This window comes from Garra rufa, chromosome 18 (assembly GCF_049309525.1).
Source record: "Garra rufa chromosome 18, GarRuf1.0, whole genome shotgun sequence".
NCBI classification, from domain to species: Eukaryota; Metazoa; Chordata; class Actinopteri; order Cypriniformes; family Cyprinidae; genus Garra; species Garra rufa.
The window spans coordinates 706,945-732,161 of NC_133378.1; the positions used below are offsets into that span (position 1 = coordinate 706,945).

Sequence of the window (25,217 nt, forward strand, 5' to 3'; positions counted from 1 at the left end):
TGATAATCTGTTTACATTGTGTACAGTCGCTGGACTGTTTTTATTTAAATGCTTTTAAAAGAGGCTTAGTGATGTAGTTCGCAGACCGAGAGCTCGGAGCCTTGACTCTCATGTCAGTACAACAGAAAACACTGGCTGAAGGCAGCTCTCTCCGTTTTAAATAAAACTACTTGCAAACACCTGAGTTTAGCTCTTGCTGTGTTCTAAGGGGTTGACGGAATGAAATCGCTGGAACATTTAAATTTTAAAAGGCCGTATTTATTTTCATTTTCAGCTCCACACCTTCAGTGGATATGCCTTAAACGGGGCATTATTTTTCGTACGTGACCTGTGGTTAGAGGCATTGTTGCTTGTTAGTAAGACATATGGCATAATAAATTATGTTCTTGGGCATAATTTGCAAGCTAACATGCTCTACAAGTCATATCTTATATTTAACCTAAATATAAATGATTTTAATCTGTATTTTTGTGCGTCCTCTATTAAATCACCCTTTATGAGTAGTGCGCATGCGCACAAATGCCTAAGGGAGCTTTCGGAGTATGACGTAAGAGGGAACCTGTGCTAAATCAAACAGAAAATACAGCGAAATGACAGGGAACAAAAAATATTAAATGAGTGATTATATGTTCAATACAGTTGCATTTTTTTGAGAACTCTAATCAGTTAAATAGCATAAGTTATTAGTTGGTGAGGTCTTTAACAACAGCCGTACTTTGTTGAACTAACGTGGTTCAAACGATGAGACCATATGAAACAGTCTTTACTAGCTTATTCGTTTCCACAAAAATGCAGCACAAATAAGCAAGCATTTTAACGTTTTAAATACACTAATCTACTATTATTGTTCAATCGCTGAAGTGTTTTTTTTTTTTTTTATTTATTTATTTTAATGCCTTTAAAATATGTAGTTTTGTGAACACGGACGAAGAAACGCCAGCCCCGAAGCTCATCCGTAAACCACATAAAACAGCTCATATGCGCTTAGCTCTTTAAAATGATAATCTGTTTACATTGTGTACAGTCGCTGGACTGTTTTTATTTAAATGCTTTTAAAAGAGGCTTAGTGATGTAGTTCGCAGACCGAGAGCTCGGAGCCTTGACTCTCATGTCAGTACAACAGAAAACACTGGCTGAAGGCAGCTCTCTCCGTTTTAAATAAAATTACTTGCAAACACCTGAGTTTAGCTCTTGCTGTGTTCTAAGGGGTTGACGGAATGAAATCGCTGGAACATTTAAATTTTAAAAGGCCGTATTTATTTTCATTTTCCGCTCCACACCTTCAGTGGAGTGGAATGCCTTAAACGGGGCATTATTTTTCGTACGTGACCTGTGGTTAGAGGCATTGTTGCTTGTTAGTAAGACATATGGCATAATAAATTATGTTCTTGGGCATAATTTGCAAGCTAACATGCACTACAAGTCATATCTTATATTTAACCTAAATATAAATGATTTTAATCTGTATTTTTGTGCGTCCTCTATTAAATCACCCTTTATGAGTAGTGCGCATGCGCACAAATGCCTAAGGGAACTTTCTGAGTATGACGTAAGAGGGAACCTGTGCTAAATCAAACAGAAAATACAGCGAAATGACAGGGAACAAAAAATATTAAATGAGTGATTATATGTTCAATACAGTTGCATTTTTTTGAGAACTCTAATCAGTTAAATAGCATAAGTTATTAGTTGGTGAGGTCTTTAACAACAGCCGTACTTTGTTGAACTAACGTGGTTCAAACGATGAGACCATATGAAACAGTCTTTACTAGCTTATTCGTTTCCACAAAAATGCAGCACAAATAAGCAAGCATTTTAACGTTTTAAATACACTAATCTACTATTATTGTTCAATCGCTGAAGTGTTTTTTTTTATTATTTATTTATTTTAATGCCTTTAAAATATGTAGTTTTGTGAACACGGACGAAGAAACGCCAGCCCCGAAGCTCATCCGTAAACCACATAAAACAGCTCATATGCGCTTAGCTCTTTAAAATGATAATCTGTTTACATTGTGTACAGTCGCTGGACTGTTTTTATTTAAATGCTTTTAAAAGAGGCTTAGTGATGTAGTTCGCAGACCGAGAGCTCGGAGCCTTGACTCTCATGTCAGTACAACAGAAAACACTGGCTGAAGGCAGCTCTCTCCGTTTTAAATAAAATTACTTGCAAACACCTGAGTTTAGCTCTTGCTGTGTTCTAAGGGGTTGACGGAATGAAATCGCTGGAACATTTAAATTTTAAAAGGCCGTATTTATTTTCATTTTCCGCTCCACACCTTCAGTGGAGTGGAATGCCTTAAACGGGGCATTATTTTTCGTACGTGACCTGTGGTTAGAGGCATTGTTGCTTGTTAGTAAGACATATGGCATAATAAATTATGTTCTTGGGCATAATTTGCAAGCTAACATGCACTACAAGTCATATCTTATATTTAACCTAAATATAAATGATTTTAATCTGTATTTTTGTGCATCCTCTATTAAATCACCCTTTATGAGTAGTGCGCATGCGCACAAATGCCTAAGGGAACTTTTGGAGTATGACGTAAGAGGGAACCTGTGCTAAATCAAACAGAAAATACAGCGAAATGACAGGGAACAAAAAATATTAAATGAGTGATTATATGTTCAATACATTTGCATTTTTTTGAGAACTCTAATCAGTTAAATAGCATAAGTTATTAGTTGGTGAGGTCTTTAACAACAGCCGTACTTTGTTGAACTAACGTGGTTCAAACGATGAGACCATATGAAACAGTCTTTACTAGCTTATTCGTTTCCACAAAAATGCAGCACAAATAAGCAAGCATTTTAACGTTTTAAATACACTAATCTACTATTATTGTTCAATCGCTGAAGTGTTTTTTTTTTTTTTTTTTTTAATGCTTTTAAAATATGTAGTTTTGTGAACACGGACGAAGAAACGCCAGCCCCGAGCTCATCCGTAAACCACATAAAACAGCTCATATGCGCTTAGCTCTTTAAAATGATAATCTGTTTACATTGTGTACAGTCGCTGGACTGTTTTTATTTAAATGCTTTTAAAAGAGGCTTAGTGATGTAGTTCGCAGACCGAGAGCTCGGAGCCTTGACTCTCATGTCAGTACAACAGAAAACACTGGCTGAAGGCAGCTCTCTCCGTTTTAAATAAAACTACTTGCAAACACCTGAGTTTAGCTCTTGCTGTGTTCTAAGGGGTTGACGGAATGAAATCGCTGGAACATTTAAATTTTAAAAGGCCGTATTTATTTTCATTTTCAGCTCCACACCTTCAGTGGAGTGGAATGCCTTAAACGGGGCATTATTTTTCGTACGTGACCTGTGGTTAGAGGCATTGTTGCTTGTTAGTAAGACATATGGCATAATAAATTATGTTCTTGGGCATAATTTGCAAGCTAACATGCACTACAAGTCATATCTTATATTTAACCTAAATATAAATGATTTTAATCTGTATTTTTGTGCGTCCTCTATTAAATCACCCTTTATGAGTAGTGCGCATGCGCACAAATGCCTAAGGGAACTTTCGGAGTATGACGTAAGAGGGAACCTGTGCTAAATCAAACAGAAAATACAGCGAAATGACAGGGAACAAAAAATATTAAATGAGTGATTATATGTTCAATACAGTTGCATTTTTTTGAGAACTCTAATCAGTTAAATAGCATAAGTTATTAGTTGGTGAGGTCTTTAACAACAGCCGTACTTTGTTGAACTAACGTGGTTCAAACGATGAGACCATATGAAACAGTCTTTACTAGCTTATTCGTTTCCACAAAAATGCAGCACAAATAAGCAAGCATTTTAACGTTTTAAATACACTAATCTACTATTATTGTTCAATCGCTGAATTGTTTTTTTTTTTTTTTTTTAATGCCTTTAAAATATATAGTTTTGTGAACACGGACGAAGAAACCAGCCACGAAGCTCATCCGTAAACCACATAAAACAGCTCATATGCGCTTAGCTCTTTAAAATGATAATCTGTTTACATTGTGTACAGTCGCTGGACTGTTTTTATTTAAATGCTTTTAAAAGAGGCTTAGTGATGTAGTTCGCAGACCGAGAGCTCGGAGCCTTGACTCTCATGTCAGTACAACAGAAAACACTGGCTGAAGGCAGCTCTCTCCGTTTTAAATAAAACTACTTGCAAACACCTGAGTTTAGCTCTTGCTGTGTTCTAAGGGGTTGACGGAATGAAATCGCTGGAACATTTAAATTTTAAAAGGCCGTATTTATTTTCATTTTCAGCTCCACACCTTCAGTGGATATGCCTTAAACGGGGCATTATTTTTCGTACGTGACCTGTGGTTAGAGGCATTGTTGCTTGTTAGTAAGACATATGGCATAATAAATTATGTTCTTGGGCATAATTTGCAAGCTAACATGCTCTACAAGTCATATCTTATATTTAACCTAAATATAAATGATTTTAATCTGTATTTTTGTGCGTCCTCTATTAAATCACCCTTTATGAGTAGTGCGCATGCGCACAAATGCCTAAGGGAACTTTTGGAGTATGACGTAAGAGGGAACCTGTGCTAAATCAAACAGAAAATACAGCGAAATGACAGGGAACAAAAAATATTAAATGAGTGATTATATGTTCAATACAGTTGCATTTTTTTGAGAACTCTAATCAGTTAAATAGCATAAGTTATTAGTTGGTGAGGTCTTTAACAACAGCCGTACTTTGTTGAACTAACGTGGTTCAAACGATGAGACCATATGAAACAGTCTTTACTAGCTTATTCGTTTCCACAAAAATGCAGCACAAATAAGCAAGCATTTTAACGTTTTAAATACACTAATCTACTATTATTGTTCAATCGCTGAAGTGTTTTTTTTATTATTTATTTATTTTAATGCCTTTAAAATATGTAGTTTTGTGAACACGGACGAAGAAACGCCAGGCCCGAAGCTCATCCGTAAACCACATAAAACAGCTCATATGCGCTTAGCTCTTTAAAATGATAATCTGTTTACATTGTGTACAGTCGCTGGACTGTTTTTATTTAAATGCTTTTAAAAGAGGCTTAGTGATGTAGTTCGCAGACCGAGAGCTCGGAGCCTTGACTCTCATGTCAGTACAACAGAAAACACTGGCTGAAGGCAGCTCTCTCCGTTTTAAATAAAACTACTTGCAAACACCTGAGTTTAGCTCTTGCTGTGTTCTAAGGGGTTGACGGAATGAAATCGCTGGAACATTTAAATTTTAAAAGGCCGTATTTATTTTCATTTTCAGCTCCACACCTTCAGTGGAGTGGAATGCCTTAAACGGGGCATTATTTTTCGTACGTGACCTGTGGTTAGAGGCATTGTTGCTTGTTAGTAAGACATATGGCATAATAAATTATGTTCTTGGGCATAATTTGCAAGCTAACATGCACTACAAGTCATATCTTATATTTAACCTAAATATAAATGATTCTAATCTGTATTTTTGTGCGTCCTCTATTAAATCACCCTTTATGAGTAGTGCGCATGCGCACAAATGCCTAAGGGAACTTTCGGAGTATGACGTAAGAGGGAACCTGTGCTAAATCAAACAGAAAATACAGCGAAATGACAGGGAACAAAAAATATTAAATGAGTGATTATATGTTCAATACAGTTGCATTTTTTTGAGAACTCTAATCAGTTAAATAGCATAAGTTATTAGTTGGTGAGGTCTTTAACAACAGCCGTACTTTGTTGAACTAACGTGGTTCAAACGATGAGACCATATGAAACAGTCTTTACTAGCTTATTCGTTTCCACAAAAATGCAGCACAAATAAGCAAGCATTTTAACGTTTTAAATACACTAATCTACTATTATTGTTCAATCGCTGAAGTGTTTTTTTTTTTAATGCCTTTAAAATATATAGTTTTGTGAACACGGACGAAGAAACGCCAGCCCCGAAGCTCATCCGTAAACCACATAAAACAGCTCATATGCGCTTAGCTCTTTAAAATGATAATCTGTTTACATTGTGTACAGTCCCTGGACTGTTTTTATTTAAATGCTTTTAAAAGAGGCTTAGTGATGTAGTTCGCAGACCGAGAGCTCGGAGCCTTGACTCTCATGTCAGTACAACAGAAAACACTGGCTGAAGGCAGCTCTCTCCGTTTTAAATAAAACTACTTGCAAACACCTGAGTTTAGCTCTTGCTGTGTTCTAAGGGGTTGACGGAATGAAATCGCTGGAACATTTAAATTTTAAAAGGCCGTATTTATTTTCATTTTCAGCTCCACACCTTCAGTGGAGTGGAATGCCTTAAACGGGGCATTATTTTTCGTACGTGACCTGTGGTTAGAGGCATTGTTGCTTGTTAGTAAGACATATGGCATAATAAATTATGTTCTTGGGCATAATTTGCAAGCTAACATGCACTACAAGTCATATCTTATATTTAACCTAAATATAAATGATTTTAATCTGTATTTTTGTGCATCCTCTATTAAATCACCCTTTATGAGTAGTGCGCATGCGCACAAATGCCTAAGGGAACTTTCGGAGTATGACGTAAGAGGGAACCTGTGCTAAATCAAACAGAAAATACAGCGAAATGACAGGGAACAAAAAATATTAAATGAGTGATTATATGTTCAATACAGTTGCATTTTTTTGAGAACTCTAATCAGTTAAATAGCATAAGTTATTAGTTGGTGAGGTCTTTAACAACAGCCGTACTTTGTTGAACTAACGTGGTTCAAACGATGAGACCATATGAAACAGTCTTTACTAGCTTATTCGTTTCCACAAAAATGCAGCACAAATAAGCAAGCATTTTAACGTTTTAAATACACTAATCTACTATTATTGTTCAATCGCTGAATTGTTTTTTTTTTTTTTTTTTAATGCCTTTAAAATATATAGTTTTGTGAACACGGACGAAGAAACGCCAGCCACGAAGCTCATCCGTAAACCACATAAAACAGCTCATATGCGCTTAGCTCTTTAAAATGATAATCTGTTTACATTGTGTACAGTCGCTGGACTGTTTTTATTTAAATGCTTTTAAAAGAGGCTTAGTGATGTAGTTCGCAGACCGAGAGCTCGGAGCCTTGACTCTCATGTCAGTACAACAGAAAACACTGGCTGAAGGCAGCTCTCTCCGTTTTAAATAAAACTACTTGCAAACACCTGAGTTTAGCTCTTGCTGTGTTCTAAGGGGTTGACGGAATGAAATCGCTGGAACATTTAAATTTTAAAAGGCCGTATTTATTTTCATTTTCAGCTCCACACCTTCAGTGGATATGCCTTAAACGGGGCATTATTTTTCGTACGTGACCTGTGGTTAGAGGCATTGTTGCTTGTTAGTAAGACATATGGCATAATAAATTATGTTCTTGGGCATAATTTGCAAGCTAACATGCTCTACAAGTCATATCTTATATTTAACCTAAATATAAATGATTTTAATCTGTATTTTTGTGCGTCCTCTATTAAATCACCCTTTATGAGTAGTGCGCATGCGCACAAATGCCTAAGGGAGCTTTCGGAGTATGACGTAAGAGGGAACCTGTGCTAAATCAAACAGAAAATACAGCGAAATGACAGGGAACAAAAAATATTAAATGAGTGATTATATGTTCAATACAGTTGCATTTTTTTGAGAACTCTAATCAGTTAAATAGCATAAGTTATTAGTTGGTGAGGTCTTTAACAACAGCCGTACTTTGTTGAACTAACGTGGTTCAAACGATGAGACCATATGAAACAGTCTTTACTAGCTTATTCGTTTCCACAAAAATGCAGCACAAATAAGCAAGCATTTTAACGTTTTAAATACACTAATCTACTATTATTGTTCAATCGCTGAAGTGTTTTTTTTTTTTTATTTATTTATTTTAATGCCTTTAAAATATGTAGTTTTGTGAACACGGACGAAGAAACGCCAGCCCCGAAGCTCATCCGTAAACCACATAAAACAGCTCATATGCGCTTAGCTCTTTAAAATGATAATCTGTTTACATTGTGTACAGTCGCTGGACTGTTTTTATTTAAATGCTTTTAAAAGAGGCTTAGTGATGTAGTTCGCAGACCGAGAGCTCGGAGCCTTGACTCTCATGTCAGTACAACAGAAAACACTGGCTGAAGGCAGCTCTCTCCGTTTTAAATAAAATTACTTGCAAACACCTGAGTTTAGCTCTTGCTGTGTTCTAAGGGGTTGACGGAATGAAATCGCTGGAACATTTAAATTTTAAAAGGCCGTATTTATTTTCATTTTCCGCTCCACACCTTCAGTGGAGTGGAATGCCTTAAACGGGGCATTATTTTTCGTACGTGACCTGTGGTTAGAGGCATTGTTGCTTGTTAGTAAGACATATGGCATAATAAATTATGTTCTTGGGCATAATTTGCAAGCTAACATGCACTACAAGTCATATCTTATATTTAACCTAAATATAAATGATTTTAATCTGTATTTTTGTGCGTCCTCTATTAAATCACCCTTTATGAGTAGTGCGCATGCGCACAAATGCCTAAGGGAACTTTCTGAGTATGACGTAAGAGGGAACCTGTGCTAAATCAAACAGAAAATACAGCGAAATGACAGGGAACAAAAAATATTAAATGAGTGATTATATGTTCAATACAGTTGCATTTTTTTGAGAACTCTAATCAGTTAAATAGCATAAGTTATTAGTTGGTGAGGTCTTTAACAACAGCCGTACTTTGTTGAACTAACGTGGTTCAAACGATGAGACCATATGAAACAGTCTTTACTAGCTTATTCGTTTCCACAAAAATGCAGCACAAATAAGCAAGCATTTTAACGTTTTAAATACACTAATCTACTATTATTGTTCAATCGCTGAAGTGTTTTTTTTTTTTTTTTTTTAATGCTTTTAAAATATGTAGTTTTGTGAACACGGACGAAGAAACGCCAGCCCCGAGCTCATCCGTAAACCACATAAAACAGCTCATATGCGCTTAGCTCTTTAAAATGATAATCTGTTTACATTGTGTACAGTCGCTGGACTGTTTTTATTTAAATGCTTTTAAAAGAGGCTTAGTGATGTAGTTCGCAGACCGAGAGCTCGGAGCCTTGACTCTCATGTCAGTACAACAGAAAACACTGGCTGAAGGCAGCTCTCTCCGTTTTAAATAAAACTACTTGCAAACACCTGAGTTTAGCTCTTGCTGTGTTCTAAGGGGTTGACGGAATGAAATCGCTGGAACATTTAAATTTTAAAAGGCCGTATTTATTTTCATTTTCAGCTCCACACCTTCAGTGGAGTGGAATGCCTTAAACGGGGCATTATTTTTCGTACGTGACCTGTGGTTAGAGGCATTGTTGCTTGTTAGTAAGACATATGGCATAATAAATTATGTTCTTGGGCATAATTTGCAAGCTAACATGCACTACAAGTCATATCTTATATTTAACCTAAATATAAATGATTTTAATCTGTATTTTTGTGCGTCCTCTATTAAATCACCCTTTATGAGTAGTGCGCATGCGCACAAATGCCTAAGGGAACTTTCGGAGTATGACGTAAGAGGGAACCTGTGCTAAATCAAACAGAAAATACAGCGAAATGACAGGGAACAAAAAATATTAAATGAGTGATTATATGTTCAATACAGTTGCATTTTTTTGAGAACTCTAATCAGTTAAATAGCATAAGTTATTAGTTGGTGAGGTCTTTAACAACAGCCGTACTTTGTTGAACTAACGTGGTTCAAACGATGAGACCATATGAAACAGTCTTTACTAGCTTATTCGTTTCCACAAAAATGCAGCACAAATAAGCAAGCATTTTAACGTTTTAAATACACTAATCTACTATTATTGTTCAATCGCTGAAGTGTTTTTTTTTTTAATGCCTTTAAAATATATAGTTTTGTGAACACGGACGAAGAAACGCCAGCCCCGAAGCTCATCCGTAAACCTCATAAAACAGCTCATATGCGCTTAGCTCTTTAAAATGATAATCTGTTTACATTGTGTACAGTCCCTGGACTGTTTTTATTTAAATGCTTTTAAAAGTGGCTTAGTGATGTAGTTCGCAGACCGAGAGCTCGGAGCCTTGACTCTCATGTCAGTACAACAGAAAACACTGGCTGAAGGCAGCTCTCTCCGTTTTAAATAAAACTACTTGCAAACACCTGAGTTTAGCTCTTGCTGTGTTCTAAGGGGTTGACGGAATGAAATCGCTGGAACATTTAAATTTTAAAAGGCCGTATTTATTTTCATTTTCAGCTCCACACCTTCAGTGGAGTGGAATGCCTTAAACGGGGCATTATTTTTCGTACGTGACCTGTGGTTAGAGGCATTGTTGCTTGTTAGTAAGACATATGGCATAATAAATTATGTTCTTGGGCATAATTTGCAAGCTAACATGCACTACAAGTCATATCTTATATTTAACCTAAATATAAATGATTTTAATCTGTATTTTTGTGCGTCCTCTATTAAATCACCCTTTATGAGTAGTGCGCATGCGCACAAATGCCTAAGGGAACTTTCGGAGTATGACGTAAGAGGGAACCTGTGCTAAATCAAACAGAAAATACAGCGAAATGACAGGGAACAAAAAATATTAAATGAGTGATTATATGTTCAATACAGTTGCATTTTTTTGAGAACTCTAATCAGTTAAATAGCATAAGTTATTAGTTGGTGAGGTCTTTAACAACAGCCGTACTTTGTTGAACTAACGTGGTTCAAACGATGAGACCATATGAAACAGTCTTTACTAGCTTATTCGTTTCCACAAAAATGCAGCACAAATAAGCAAGCATTTTAACGTTTTAAATACACTAACCTACTATTATTGTTCAATCGCTGAATTTTTTTTTTTTTTTTTTTTTTTTTTTTTTTAATGCCTTTAAAATATACAGTTTTGTGAACACGGACGAAGAAACGCCAGCCACGAAGCTCATCCGTAAACCACATAAAACAGCTCATATGCGCTTAGCTCTTTAAAATGATAATCTGTTTACATTGTGTACAGTCGCTGGACTGTTTTTATTTAAATGCTTTTAAAAGAGGCTTAGTGATGTAGTTCGCAGACCGAGAGCTCGGAGCCTTGACTCTCATGTCAGTACAACAGAAAACACTGGCTGAAGGCAGCTCTCTCCGTTTTAAATAAAACTACTTGCAAACACCTGAGTTTAGCTCTTGCTGTGTTCTAAGGGGTTGACGGAATGAAATCGCTGGAACATATAAATTTTAAAAGGCCGTATTTATTTTCATTTTCAGCTCCACACCTTCAGTGGATATGCCTTAAACGGGGCATTATTTTTCGTACGTGACCTGTGGTTAGAGGCATTGTTGCTTGTTAGTAAGACATATGGCATAATAAATTATGTTCTTGGGCATAATTTGCAAGCTAACATGCTCTACAAGTCATATCTTATATTTAACCTAAATATAAATGATTTTAATCTGTATTTTTGTGCGTCCTCTATTAAATCACCCTTTATGAGTAGTGCGCATGCGCACAAATGCCTAAGGGAGCTTTCGGAGTATGACGTAAGAGGGAACCTGTGCTAAATCAAACAGAAAATACAGCGAAATGACAGGGAACAAAAAATATTAAATGAGTGATTATATGTTCAATACAGTTGCATTTTTTTTGAGAACTCTAATCAGTTAAATAGCATAAGTTATTAGTTGGTGAGGTCTTTAACAACAGCCGTACTTTGTTGAACTAACGTGGTTCAAACGATGAGACCATATGAAACAGTCTTTACTAGCTTATTCGTTTCCACAAAAATGCAGCACAAATAAGCAAGCATTTTAACGTTTTAAATACACTAATCTACTATTATTGTTCAATCGCTGAAGTGTTTTTTTTTTTTTTTTTATTTATTTATTTTAATGCCTTTAAAATATGTAGTTTTGTGAACACGGACGAAGAAACGCCAGCCCCGAAGCTCATCCGTAAACCACATAAAACAGCTCATATGCGCTTAGCTCTTTAAAATGATAATCTGTTTACATTGTGTACAGTCGCTGGACTGTTTTTATTTAAATGCTTTTAAAAGAGGCTTAGTGATGTAGTTCGCAGACCGAGAGCTCGGAGCCTTGACTCTCATGTCAGTACAACAGAAAACACTGGCTGAAGGCAGCTCTCTCCGTTTTAAATAAAATTACTTGCAAACACCTGAGTTTAGCTCTTGCTGTGTTCTAAGGGGTTGACGGAATGAAATCGCTGGAACATTTAAATTTTAAAAGGCCGTATTTATTTTCATTTTCCGCTCCACACCTTCAGTGGAGTGGAATGCCTTAAACGGGGCATTATTTTTCGTACGTGACCTGTGGTTAGAGGCATTGTTGCTTGTTAGTAAGACATATGGCATAATAAATTATGTTCTTGGGCATAATTTGCAAGCTAACATGCACTACAAGTCATATCTTATATTTAACCTAAATATAAATGATTTTAATCTGTATTTTTGTGCGTCCTCTATTAAATCACCCTTTATGAGTAGTGCGCATGCGCACAAATGCCTAAGGGAACTTTCTGAGTATGACGTAAGAGGGAACCTGTGCTAAATCAAACAGAAAATACAGCGAAATGACAGGGAACAAAAAATATTAAATGAGTGATTATATGTTCAATACAGTTGCATTTTTTTGAGAACTCTAATCAGTTAAATAGCATAAGTTATTAGTTGGTGAGGTCTTTAACAACAGCCGTACTTTGTTGAACTAACGTGGTTCAAACGATGAGACCATATGAAACAGTCTTTACTAGCTTATTCGTTTCCACAAAAATGCAGCACAAATAAGCAAGCATTTTAACGTTTTAAATACACTAATCTACTATTATTGTTCAATCGCTGAAGTGTTTTTTTTTTTTATTTATTTATTTTAATGCCTTTAAAATATGTAGTTTTGTGAACACGGACGAAGAAACGCCAGCCCCGAAGCTCATCCGTAAACCACATAAAACAGCTCATATGCGCTTAGCTCTTTAAAATGATAATCTGTTTACATTGTGTACAGTCGCTGGACTGTTTTTATTTAAATGCTTTTAAAAGAGGCTTAGTGATGTAGTTCGCAGACCGAGAGCTCGGAGCCTTGACTCTCATGTCAGTACAACAGAAAACACTGGCTGAAGGCAGCTCTCTCCGTTTTAAATAAAATTACTTGCAAACACCTGAGTTTAGCTCTTGCTGTGTTCTAAGGGGTTGACGGAATGAAATCGCTGGAACATTTACATTTTAAAAGGCCGTATTTATTTTCATTTTCCGCTCCACACCTTCAGTGGATATGCCTAAAACGGGGCATTATTTTTCGTACGTGACCTGTGGTTAGAGGCATTGTTGCTTGTTAGTAAGACATATGGCATAATAAATTATGTTCTTGGGCATAATTTGCAAGCTAACATGCACTACAAGTCATATCTTATATTTAACCTAAATATAAATGATTCTAATCTGTATTTTTGTGCGTCCTCTATTAAATCACCCTTTATGAGTAGTGCGCATGCGCACAAATGCCTAAGGGAACTTTCGGAGTATGACGTAAGAGGGAACCTGTGCTAAATCAAACAGAAAATACAGCGAAATGACAGGGAACAAAAAATATTAAATGAGTGATTATATGTTCAATACAGTTGCATTTTTTTGAGAACTCTAATCAGTTAAATAGCATAAGTTATTAGTTGGTGAGGTCTTTAACAACAGCCGTACTTTGTTGAACTAACGTGGTTCAAACGATGAGACCATATGAAACAGTCTTTACTAGCTTATTCGTTTCCACAAAAATGCAGCACAAATAAGCAAGCATTTTAACGTTTTAAATACACTAATCTACTATTATTGTTCAATCGCTGAAGTGTTTTTTTTTTTTTAATGCCTTTAAAATATATAGTTTTGTGAACACGGACGAAGAAACGCCAGCCCCGAAGCTCATCCGTAAACCACATAAAACAGCTCATATGCGCTTAGCTCTTTAAAATGATAATCTGTTTACATTGTGTACAGTCCCTGGACTGTTTTTATTTAAATGCTTTTAAAAGAGGCTTAGTGATGTAGTTCGCAGACCGAGAGCTCGGAGCCTTGACTCTCATGTCAGTACAACAGAAAACACTGGCTGAAGGCAGCTCTCTCCGTTTTAAATAAAACTACTTGCAAACACCTGAGTTTAGCTCTTGCTGTGTTCTAAGGGGTTGACGGAATGAAATCGCTGGAACATTTAAATTTTAAAAGGCCGTATTTATTTTCATTTTCAGCTCCACACCTTCAGTGGAGTGGAATGCCTTAAACGGGGCATTATTTTTCGTACGTGACCTGTGGTTAGAGGCATTGTTGCTTGTTAGTAAGACATATGGCATAATAAATTATGTTCTTGGGCATAATTTGCAAGCTAACATGCACTACAAGTCATATCTTATATTTAACCTAAATATAAATGATTTTAATCTGTATTTTTGTGCATCCTCTATTAAATCACCCTTTATGAGTAGTGCGCATGCGCACAAATGCCTAAGGGAACTTTCGGAGTATGACGTAAGAGGGAACCTGTGCTAAATCAAACAGAAAATACAGCGAAATGACAGGGAACAAAAAATATTAAATGAGTGATTATATGTTCAATACAGTTGCATTTTTTTGAGAACTCTAATCAGTTAAATAGCATAAGTTATTAGTTGGTGAGGTCTTTAACAACAGCCGTACTTTGTTGAACTAACGTGGTTCAAACGATGAGACCATATGAAACAGTCTTTACTAGCTTATTCGTTTCCACAAAAATGCAGCACAAATAAGCAAGCATTTTAACGTTTTAAATACACTAATCTACTATTATTGTTCAATCGCTGAATTGTTTTTTTTTTTTTTTTTTTTTTTTTTTTTTAATGCCTTTAAAATATATAGTTTTGTGAACACGGACGAAGAAACGCCAGCCACGAAGCTCATCCGTAAACCACATAAAACAGCTCATATGCGCTTAGCTCTTTAAAATGATAATCTGTTTACATTGTGTACAGTCGCTGGACTGTTTTTATTTAAATGCTTTTAAAAGAGGCTTAGTGATGTAGTTCGCAGACCGAGAGCTCGGAGCCTTGACTCTCATGTCAGTACAACAGAAAACACTGGCTGAAGGCAGCTCTCTCCGTTTTAAATAAAACTACTTGCAAACACCTGAGTTTAGCTCTTGCTGTGTTCTAAGGGGTTGACGGAATGAAATCGCTGGAACATTTAAATTTTAAAAGGCCCTATTTATTTTCATTTTCAGCTCCACACCTTCAGTGGATATGCCTTAAACGGGGCATTATTTTTCGTACGTGACCTGTGGTTAGAGGCATTGTTGCTTGTTAGTAAGACATATGGCATAATAAATTATGTTCTTGGGCATAATTTGCAAGCTAACATGCTCTACAAGTCATATCTTATATTTAACCTAAATATAAATGATTTTAATCTGTATTTTTGTGCGTCCTCTATTAAATCACCCTTTATGAGTAGTGCGCATGCGCACAAATGCCTAAGGGAGCTTTCGGAGTATGACGTAAGAGGGAACCTGTGCTAAATCAAACAGAAAATACAGCGAAATGACAGGGAACAAAAAATATTAAATGAGTGATTATATGTTCAATACAGTTGCATTTTTTTTGAGAACTCTAATCAGTTAAATAGCATAAGTTATTAGTTGGTGAGGTCTTTAACAACAGCCGTACTTTGTTGAACTAACGTGGTTCAAACGATGAGACCATATGAAACAGTCTTTACTAGCTTATTCGTTTCCACAAAAATGCAGCACAAATAAGCAAGCATTTTAACGTTTTAAATACACTAATCTACTATTATTGTTCAATCGCTGAAGTGTTTTTTTTTTTTTATTATTTATTTATTTTAATGCCTTTAAAATATGTAGTTTTGTGAACACGGACGAAGAAACGCCAGCCCCGAAGCTCATCCGTAAACCACATAAAACAGCTCATATGCGCTTAGCTCTTTAAAATGATAATCTGTTTACATTGTGTACAGTCGCTGGACTGTTTTTATTTAAATGCTTTTAAAAGAGGCTTAGTGATGTAGTTCGCAGACCGAGAGCTCGGAGCCTTGACTCTCATGTCAGTACAACAGAAAACACTGGCTGAAGGCAGCTCTCTCCGTTTTAAATAAAATTACTTGCAAACACCTGAGTTTAGCTCTTGCTGTGTTCTAAGGGGTTGACGGAATGAAATCGCTGGAACATTTAAATTTTAAAAGGCCGTATTTATTTTCATTTTCCGCTCCACACCTTCAGTGGAGTGGAATGCCTTAAACGGGGCATTATTTTTCGTACGTGACCTGTGGTTAGAGGCATTGTTGCTTGTTAGTAAGACATATGGCATAATAAATTATGTTCTTGGGCATAATTTGCAAGCTAACATGCACTACAAGTCATATCTTATATTTAACCTAAATATAAATGATTTTAATCTGTATTTTTGTGCGTCCTCTATTAAATCACCCTTTATGAGTAGTGCGCATGCGCACAAATGCCTAAGGGAACTTTCTGAGTATGACGTAAGAGGGAACCTGTGCTAAATCAAACAGAAAATACAGCGAAATGACAGGGAACAAAAAATATTAAATGAGTGATTATATGTTCAATACAGTTGCATTTTTTTGAGAACTCTAATCAGTTAAATAGCATAAGTTATTAGTTGGTGAGGTCTTTAACAACAGCCGTACTTTGTTGAACTAACGTGGTTCAAACGATGAGACCATATGAAACAGTCTTTACTAGCTTATTCGTTTCCACAAAAATGCAGCACAAATAAGCAAGCATTTTAACGTTTTAAATACACTAATCTACTATTATTGTTCAATCGCTGAAGTGTTTTTTTTTTTTTATTTATTTATTTTAATGCCTTTAAAATATGTAGTTTTGTGAACACGGACGAAGAAACGCCAGCCCCGAAGCTCATCCGTAAACCACATAAAACAGCTCATATGCGCTTAGCTCTTTAAAATGATAATCTGTTTACATTGTGTACAGTCGCTGGACTGTTTTTATTTAAATGCTTTTAAAAGAGGCTTAGTGATGTGGGTCATTCTACAGAAACGTCCATTTTTGGGATGGGAAAATGTCTTAATTTTTTTTTCTTTTTTTAACATTTAAACTTAGACCACATTATTATATTACCTTTTGGCTTTATAAATACACATAAAGGTCAGCTTAATGATGTTTTATATTTTTTGCACATTTATTTAAAGTCTGCATGCACCCTTTTTTGTCACTGGTGTTACCCTAAATCTTTGGCAATTTTAAAGTTTTTTTATGAAATTTTATTTCTCTTTTTTTCAGCACATGTAGTCAGAGTTACATAAAAAGAATGATAATGCAAAAAATAAGGAGATTATGCTTTATTTATATTAATCAGGTTTATTAAAAGTGTGACTAAACAATGTTTATTTCATCTGCAACAACATTTATTTGCTATAAAACTGAAAATATTTGAAAAACAGTTGAAAACAAGTAACAATTGCAATCCTTTAAATCATAACTCTTGAGTTAAGCAGAATTTAACATATGTAAAATTATTATCATGTAATAAAAGACAGATTTTATAGAATGTGAAAGAAAAAAACACACAGTAACACCAGTGACACTATGTAACACCAGTGACATTCATAAAACAATAAGCCATTCTTCAAATATAATTAACAATTACTATTTACATTTTTCAACTAGCGAACACAGTTAGTAAAAGAACATAAACATCATTTTAATATCTGAATTAAAACTGCAATTGTTCGCTATTATTTTATGTCTACACTTGGTCATGACTAAGAGTAAACTTTGAAAACTGTCCTCATTTCATTTCATGCCTTAATTTACTTGCCCAGCTGTGCCATAATGAACTCCCAGGACCGTTTATCAATTTGAACGGAACGCTTATTCAGTGCCTGGGGCTCTGGAATCAGGCACATGATCTGGTCATCGTTGTACCAGTTCACATCATTTCTGGGGTTGGGCCAGAAAAACTTATTCACTCCATTGCGGTGCATGCATTTGACTTTCACATTGTTTTCCTCCACCTCCAGGATGATGCCAGGGTAGGGATCATCATCATATTGCACAACACACCATTGCCCACTGTGATGCTGTTCAATGACACTCGGTCTAAAATCATTGCCTGCTTTATCAATTTCACCAGTAGCTACAAGAGTAACAATGATAAAGAAAAGTTAAAATCATAAAATCTTAGTGCTTTTTTATGCAAAAATTACTAACTGAATAGCTTTGAATTAAGTTCATCTAATATGAGAGTCACTGGTGTTACTGTTCGTCACTGGTGTTACTCATAAGGAAGGTAACACCAGTGACAGTAACACCAGTGACAATTTTCATGAAAAATGCATTTTACAAAATGGCTGCTGCTGGGTATCAAACCACATGTTGTCAATCATGGTATACTTACTAAATGAAATAGTTTTATCCATTTTTACTCTAGTTTTTTCAAATTCCCTAACAATAAAGTACTTAACACCAGTGACGTCAACTAAAAGCTTCATATGAAATCATGAGATAAATGAGAAAATTTCTGATAATTGAAAGGAACAGTGAACTTACCATGTGCCTGCCTTCATGGATCTTGAGGAAATGGGAAGGAGGAAGTTGAGTGCTGCCAACAGTGTGATTTTTTTATTTCAAAATAAAGGACTTTTGTTAAGCGGTAACACCAGTGACACAACTTTAGGGGACAACTGTTTTCATTATTTATTTTATAATATTTATTCGGTATTTAGTTTTGTTATGGCATTAACATTGTATATTTGATAGTTATGAATATACTTTAGTATTTTAAATGGTTGAAAATCCTGTTTTTGACCTCAAAATAAAGCACTTTCCCTCTGTACATGGCTGTGGGGACAAGCCGTTTTGTGGTACTTGGAATAATAAAAAGGTAATAATAAAAAAAAAAAGCCAAGTTGATGGCTCAGGAAGGTGTAATTGTTCAAATAACATATGGTTTTATCTTAAAATATAAAAAAATTGTAACCCTAATGTGTATTTCAATTGTAATACTTCTGCAAAGTCTAGGGACAGAAAAGTGGACGTTTCTGTAGAATGACCCATGTAGTTCGCAGACCGAGAGCTCGGAGCCTTGACTCTCATGTCAGTACAACAGAAAACACTGGCTGAAGGCAGCTCTCTCCGTTTTAAATAAAATTACTTGCAAACACCTGAGTTTAGCTCTTGCTGTGTTCTAAGGGGTTGACGGAATGAAATCGCTGGAACATTTACATTTTAAAAGGCCGTATTTATTTTCATTTTCCGCTCCACACCTTCAGTGGATATGCCTAAAACGGGGCATTATTTTTCGTACGTGACCTGTGGTTAGAGGCATTGTTGCTTGTTAGTAAGACATATGGCATAATAAATTATGTTCTTGGGCATAATTTGCAAGCTAACATGCACTACAAGTCATATCTTATATTTAACCTAAATATAAATGATTCTAATCTGTATTTTTGTGCGTCCTCTATTAAATCACCCTTTATGAGTAGTGCGCATGCGCACAAATGCCTAAGGGAACTTTCGGAGTATGACGTAAGAGGGAACCTGTGCTAAATCAAACAGAAAATACAGCGAAATGACAGGGAACAAAAAATATTAAATGAGTGATTATATGTTCAATACAGTTGCATTTTTTTGAGAACTCTAATCAGTTAAATAGCATAAGTTATTAGTTGGTGAGGTCTTTAACAACAGCCGTACTTTGTTGAACTAACGTGGTTCAAACGATGAGACCATATGAAACAGTCTTTACTAGCTTATTCGTTTCCACAAAAATGCAGCACAAATAAGCAAGCATTTTAACGTTTTAAATACACTAATCTACTATTATTGTTCAATCGCTGAAGTGTTTTTTTTTTTAATGCCTTTAAAATATATAGTTTTGTGAACACGGACGAAGAAACGCCAGCCCCGAAGCTCATCCGTAAACCACATAAAACAGCTCATATGCGCTTAGCTCTTTAAAATGATAATCTGTTTACATTGTGTACAGTCCCTGGACTGTTTTTATTTAAATGCTTTTAAAAGAGGCTTAGTGATGTAGTTCGCAGACCGAGAGCTCGGAGCCTTGACTCTCATGTCAGTACAACAGAAAACACTGGCTGAAGGCAGCTCTCTCCGTTTTAAATAAAACTACTTGCAAACACCTGAGTTTAGCTCTTGCTGTGTTCTAAGGGGTTGACGGAATGAAATCGCTGGAACATTTAAATTTTAAAAGGCCGTATTTATTTTCATTTTCAGCTCCACACCTTCAGTGGAGTGGAATGCCTTAAACGGGGCATTATTTTTCGTACGTGACCTGTGGTTAGAGGCATTGTTGCTTGTTAGTAAGACATATGGCATAATAAATTATGTTCTTGGGCATAATTTGCAAGCTAACATGCACTACAAGTCATATCTTATATTTAACCTAAATATAAATGATTTTAATCTGTATTTTTGTGCATCCTCTATTAAATCACCCTTTATGAGTAGTGCGCATGCGCACAAATGCCTAAGGGAACTTTCGGAGTATGACGTAAGAGGGAACCTGTGCTAAATCAAACAGAAAATACAGCGAAATGACAGGGAACAAAAAATATTAAATGAGTGATTATATGTTCAATACAGTTGCATTTTTTTGAGAACTCTAATCAGTTAAATAGCATAAGTTATTAGTTGGTGAGGTCTTTAACAACAGCCGTACTTTGTTGAACTAACGTGGTTCAAACGATGAGACCATATGAAACAGTCTTTACTAGCTTATTCGTTTCCACAAAAATGCAGCACAAATAAGCAAGCATTTTAACGTTTTAAATACACTAATCTACTATTATTGTTCAATCGCTGAATTGTTTTTTTTTTTTTTTTTTTTTTTTTTAATGCCTTTAAAATATATAGTTTTGTGAACACGGACGAAGAAACGCCAGCCACGAAGCTCATCCGTAAACCACATAAAACAGCTCATATGCGCTTAGCTCTTTAAAATGATAATCTGTTTACATTGTGTACAGTCGCTGGACTGTTTTTATTTAAATGCTTTTAAAAGAGGCTTAGTGATGTAGTTCGCAGACCGAGAGCTCGGAGCCTTGACTCTCATGTCAGTACAACAGAAAACACTGGCTGAAGGCAGCTCTCTCCGTTTTAAATAAAACTACTTGCAAACACCTGAGTTTAGCTCTTGCTGTGTTCTAAGGGGTTGACGGAATGAAATCGCTGGAACATTTAAATTTTAAAAGGCCGTATTTATTTTCATTTTCAGCTCCACACCTTCAGTGGATATGCCTTAAACGGGGCATTATTTTTCGTACGTGACCTGTGGTTAGAGGCATTGTTGCTTGTTAGTAAGACATATGGCATAATAAATTATGTTCTTGGGCATAATTTGCAAGCTAACATGCTCTACAAGTCATATCTTATATTTAACCTAAATATAAATGATTTTAATCTGTATTTTTGTGCGTCCTCTATTAAATCACCCTTTATGAGTAGTGCGCATGCGCACAAATGCCTAAGGGAGCTTTCGGAGTATGACGTAAGAGGGAACCTGTGCTAAATCAAACAGAAAATACAGCGAAATGACAGGGAACAAAAAATATTAAATGAGTGATTATATGTTCAATACAGTTGCATTTTTTTTGAGAACTCTAATCAGTTAAATAGCATAAGTTATTAGTTGGTGAGGTCTTTAACAACAGCCGTACTTTGTTGAACTAACGTGGTTCAAACGATGAGACCATATGAAACAGTCTTTACTAGCTTATTCGTTTCCACAAAAATGCAGCACAAATAAGCAAGCATTTTAACGTTTTAAATACACTAATCTACTATTATTGTTCAATCGCTGAAGTGTTTTTTTTTTTTTTTAATGCTTTTAAAATATGTAGTTTTGTGAACACGGACGAAGAAACGCCAGCCCCGAAGCTCATCCGTAAACCACATAAAACAGCTCATATGCGCTTAGCTCTTTAAAATGATAATCTGTTTACATTGTGTACAGTCGCTGGACTGTTTTTATTTAAATGCTTTTAAAAGAGGCTTAGTGATGTAGTTCGCAGACCGAGAGCTCGGAGCCTTGACTCTCATGTCAGTACAACAGAAAACACTGGCTGAAGGCAGCTCTCTCCGTTTTAAATAAAACTACTTGCAAACACCTGAGTTTAGCTCTTGCTGTGTTCTAAGGGGTTGACGGAATGAAATCGCTGGAATATTTAAATTTTAAAAGGCCGTATTTATTTTCATTTTCAGCTCCACACCTTCAGTGGAGTGGAATGCCTTAAACGGGGCATTATTTTTCGTACGTGACCTGTGGTTAGAGGCATTGTTGCTTGTTAGTAAGACATATGGCAAAATAAATTATGTTCTTGGGCATAATTTGCAAGCTAACATGCACTACAAGTCATATCTTATATTTAACCTAAATATAAATGATTTTAATCTGTATTTTTGTGCGTCCTCTATTAAATCACCCTTTATGAGTAGTGCGCATGCGCACAAATGCCTAAGGGAACTTTCGGAGTATGACGTAAGAGGGAACCTGTGCTAAATCAAACAGAAAATACAGCGAAATGACAGGGAACAAAAAATATTAAATGAGTGATTATATGTTCAATACAGTTGCATTTTTTTGAGAACTCTAATCAGTTAAATAGCATAAGTTATTAGTTGGTGAGGTCTTTAACAACAGCCGTACTTTGTTGAACTAACGTGGTTCAAACGATGAGACCATATGAAACAGTCTTTACTAGCTTATTCGTTTCCACAAAAATGCAGCACAAATAAGCAAGCATTTTAACGTTTTAAATACACTAATCTACTATTATTGTTCAATCGCTGAAGTGTTTTTTTTATTATTTATTTATTTTAATGCCTTTAAAATATGTAGTTTTGTGAACACGGACGAAGAAACGCCAGGCCCGAAGCTCATCCGTAAACCACATAAAACAGCTCATATGCGCTTAGCTCTTTAAAATGATAATCTGTTTACATTGTGTACAGTCGCTGGACTGTTTTTATTTAAATGCTTTTAAAAGAGGCTTAGTGATGTAGTTCGCAGACCGAGAGCTCGGAGCCTTGACTCTCATGTCAGTACAACAGAAAACACTGGCTGAAGGCAGCTCTCTCCGTTTTAAATAAAACTACTTGCAAACACCTGAGTTTAGCTCTTGCTGTGTTCTAAGGGGTTGACGGAATGAAATCGCTGGAACATTTAAATTTTAAAAGGCCGTATTTATTTTCATTTTCAGCTCCACACCTTCAGTGGAGTGGAATGCCTTAAACGGGGCATTATTTTTCGTACGTGACCTGTGGTTAGAGGCATTGTTGCTTGTTAGTAAGACATATGGCATAATAAATTATGTTCTTGGGCATAATTTGCAAGCTAACATGCACTACAAGTCATATCTTATATTTAACCTAAATATAAATGATTCTAATCTGTATTTTTGTGCGTCCTCTATTAAATCACCCTTTATGAGTAGTGCGCATGCGCACAAATGCCTAAGGGAACTTTCGGAGTATGACGTAAGAGGGAACCTGTGCTAAATCAAACAGAAAATACAGCGAAATGACAGGGAACAAAAAATATTAAATGAGTGATTATATGTTCAATACAGTTGCATTTTTTTGAGAACTCTAATCAGTTAAATAGCATAAGTTATTAGTTGGTGAGGTCTTTAACAACAGCCGTACTTTGTTGAACTAACGTGGTTCAAACGATGAGACCATATGAAACAGTCTTTACTAGCTTATTCGTTTCCACAAAAATGCAGCACAAATAAGCAAGCATTTTAACGTTTTAAATACACTAATCTACTATTATTGTTCAATCGCTGAAGTGTTTTTTTTTTTTTATTTATTTATTTTAATGCCTTTAAAATATGTAGTTTTGTGAACACGGACGAAGAAACGCCAGCCCCGAAGCTCATCCGTAAACCACATAAAACAGCTCATATGCGCTTAGCTCTTTAAAATGATAATCTGTTTACATTGTGTACAGTCGCTGGACTGTTTTTATTTAAATGCTTTTAAAAGAGGCTTAGTGATGTAGTTCGCAGACCGAGAGCTCGGAGCCTTGACTCTCATGTCAGTACAACAGAAAACACTGGCTGAAGGCAGCTCTCTCCGTTTTAAATAAAATTACTTGCAAACACCTGAGTTTAGCTCTTGCTGTGTTCTAAGGGGTTGACGGAATGAAATCGCTGGAACATTTACATTTTAAAAGGCCGTATTTATTTTCATTTTCCGCTCCACACCTTCAGTGGATATGCCTAAAACGGGGCATTATTTTTCGTACGTGACCTGTGGTTAGAGGCATTGTTGCTTGTTAGTAAGACATATGGCATAATAAATTATGTTCTTGGGCATAATTTGCAAGCTAACATGCACTACAAGTCATATCTTATATTTAACCTAAATATAAATGATTCTAATCTGTATTTTTGTGCGTCCTCTATTAAATCACCCTTTATGAGTAGTGCGCATGCGCACAAATGCCTAAGGGAACTTTCGGAGTATGACGTAAGAGGGAACCTGTGCTAAATCAAACAGAAAATACAGCGAAATGACAGGGAACAAAAAATATTAAATGAGTGATTATATGTTCAATACAGTTGCATTTTTTTGAGAACTCTAATCAGTTAAATAGCATAAGTTATTAGTTGGTGAGGTCTTTAACAACAGCCGTACTTTGTTGAACTAACGTGGTTCAAACGATGAGACCATATGAAACAGTCTTTACTAGCTTATTCGTTTCCACAAAAATGCAGCACAAATAAGCAAGCATTTTAACGTTTTAAATACACTAATCTACTATTATTGTTCAATCGCTGAAGTGTTTTTTTTTTTAATGCCTTTAAAATATATAGTTTTGTGAACACGGACGAAGAAACGCCAGCCCCGAAGCTCATCCGTAAACCACATAAAACAGCTCATATGCGCTTAGCTCTTTAAAATGATAATCTGTTTACATTGTGTACAGTCCCTGGACTGTTTTTATTTAAATGCTTTTAAAAGAGGCTTAGTGATGTAGTTCGCAGACCGAGAGCTCGGAGCCTTGACTCTCATGTCAGTACAACAGAAAACACTGGCTGAAGGCAGCTCTCTCCGTTTTAAATAAAACTACTTGCAAACACCTGAGTTTAGCTCTTGCTGTGTTCTAAGGGGTTGACGGAATGAAATCGCTGGAACATTTAAATTTTAAAAGGCCGTATTTATTTTCATTTTCAGCTCCACACCTTCAGTGGAGTGGAATGCCTTAAACGGGGCATTATTT

At 35.7% G+C, this 25,217-nt stretch overlaps 1 gene segment (V, D, J or C); it reads left to right on the top strand.

The window, feature by feature from the left end:
• The first annotated feature begins 18,532 nt into the window (after positions 1-18,532).
• The window catches only part of LOC141291420 (Ig lambda chain C region-like), a 182,257-nt gene continuing 175,572 nt past the window's right edge, over positions 18,533-25,217 (top strand). Inside the window, 1 exon segment of the C gene segment in view lies at positions 18,533-18,578. Within this exon segment, the coding sequence occupies positions 18,533-18,578 (46 nt within the window).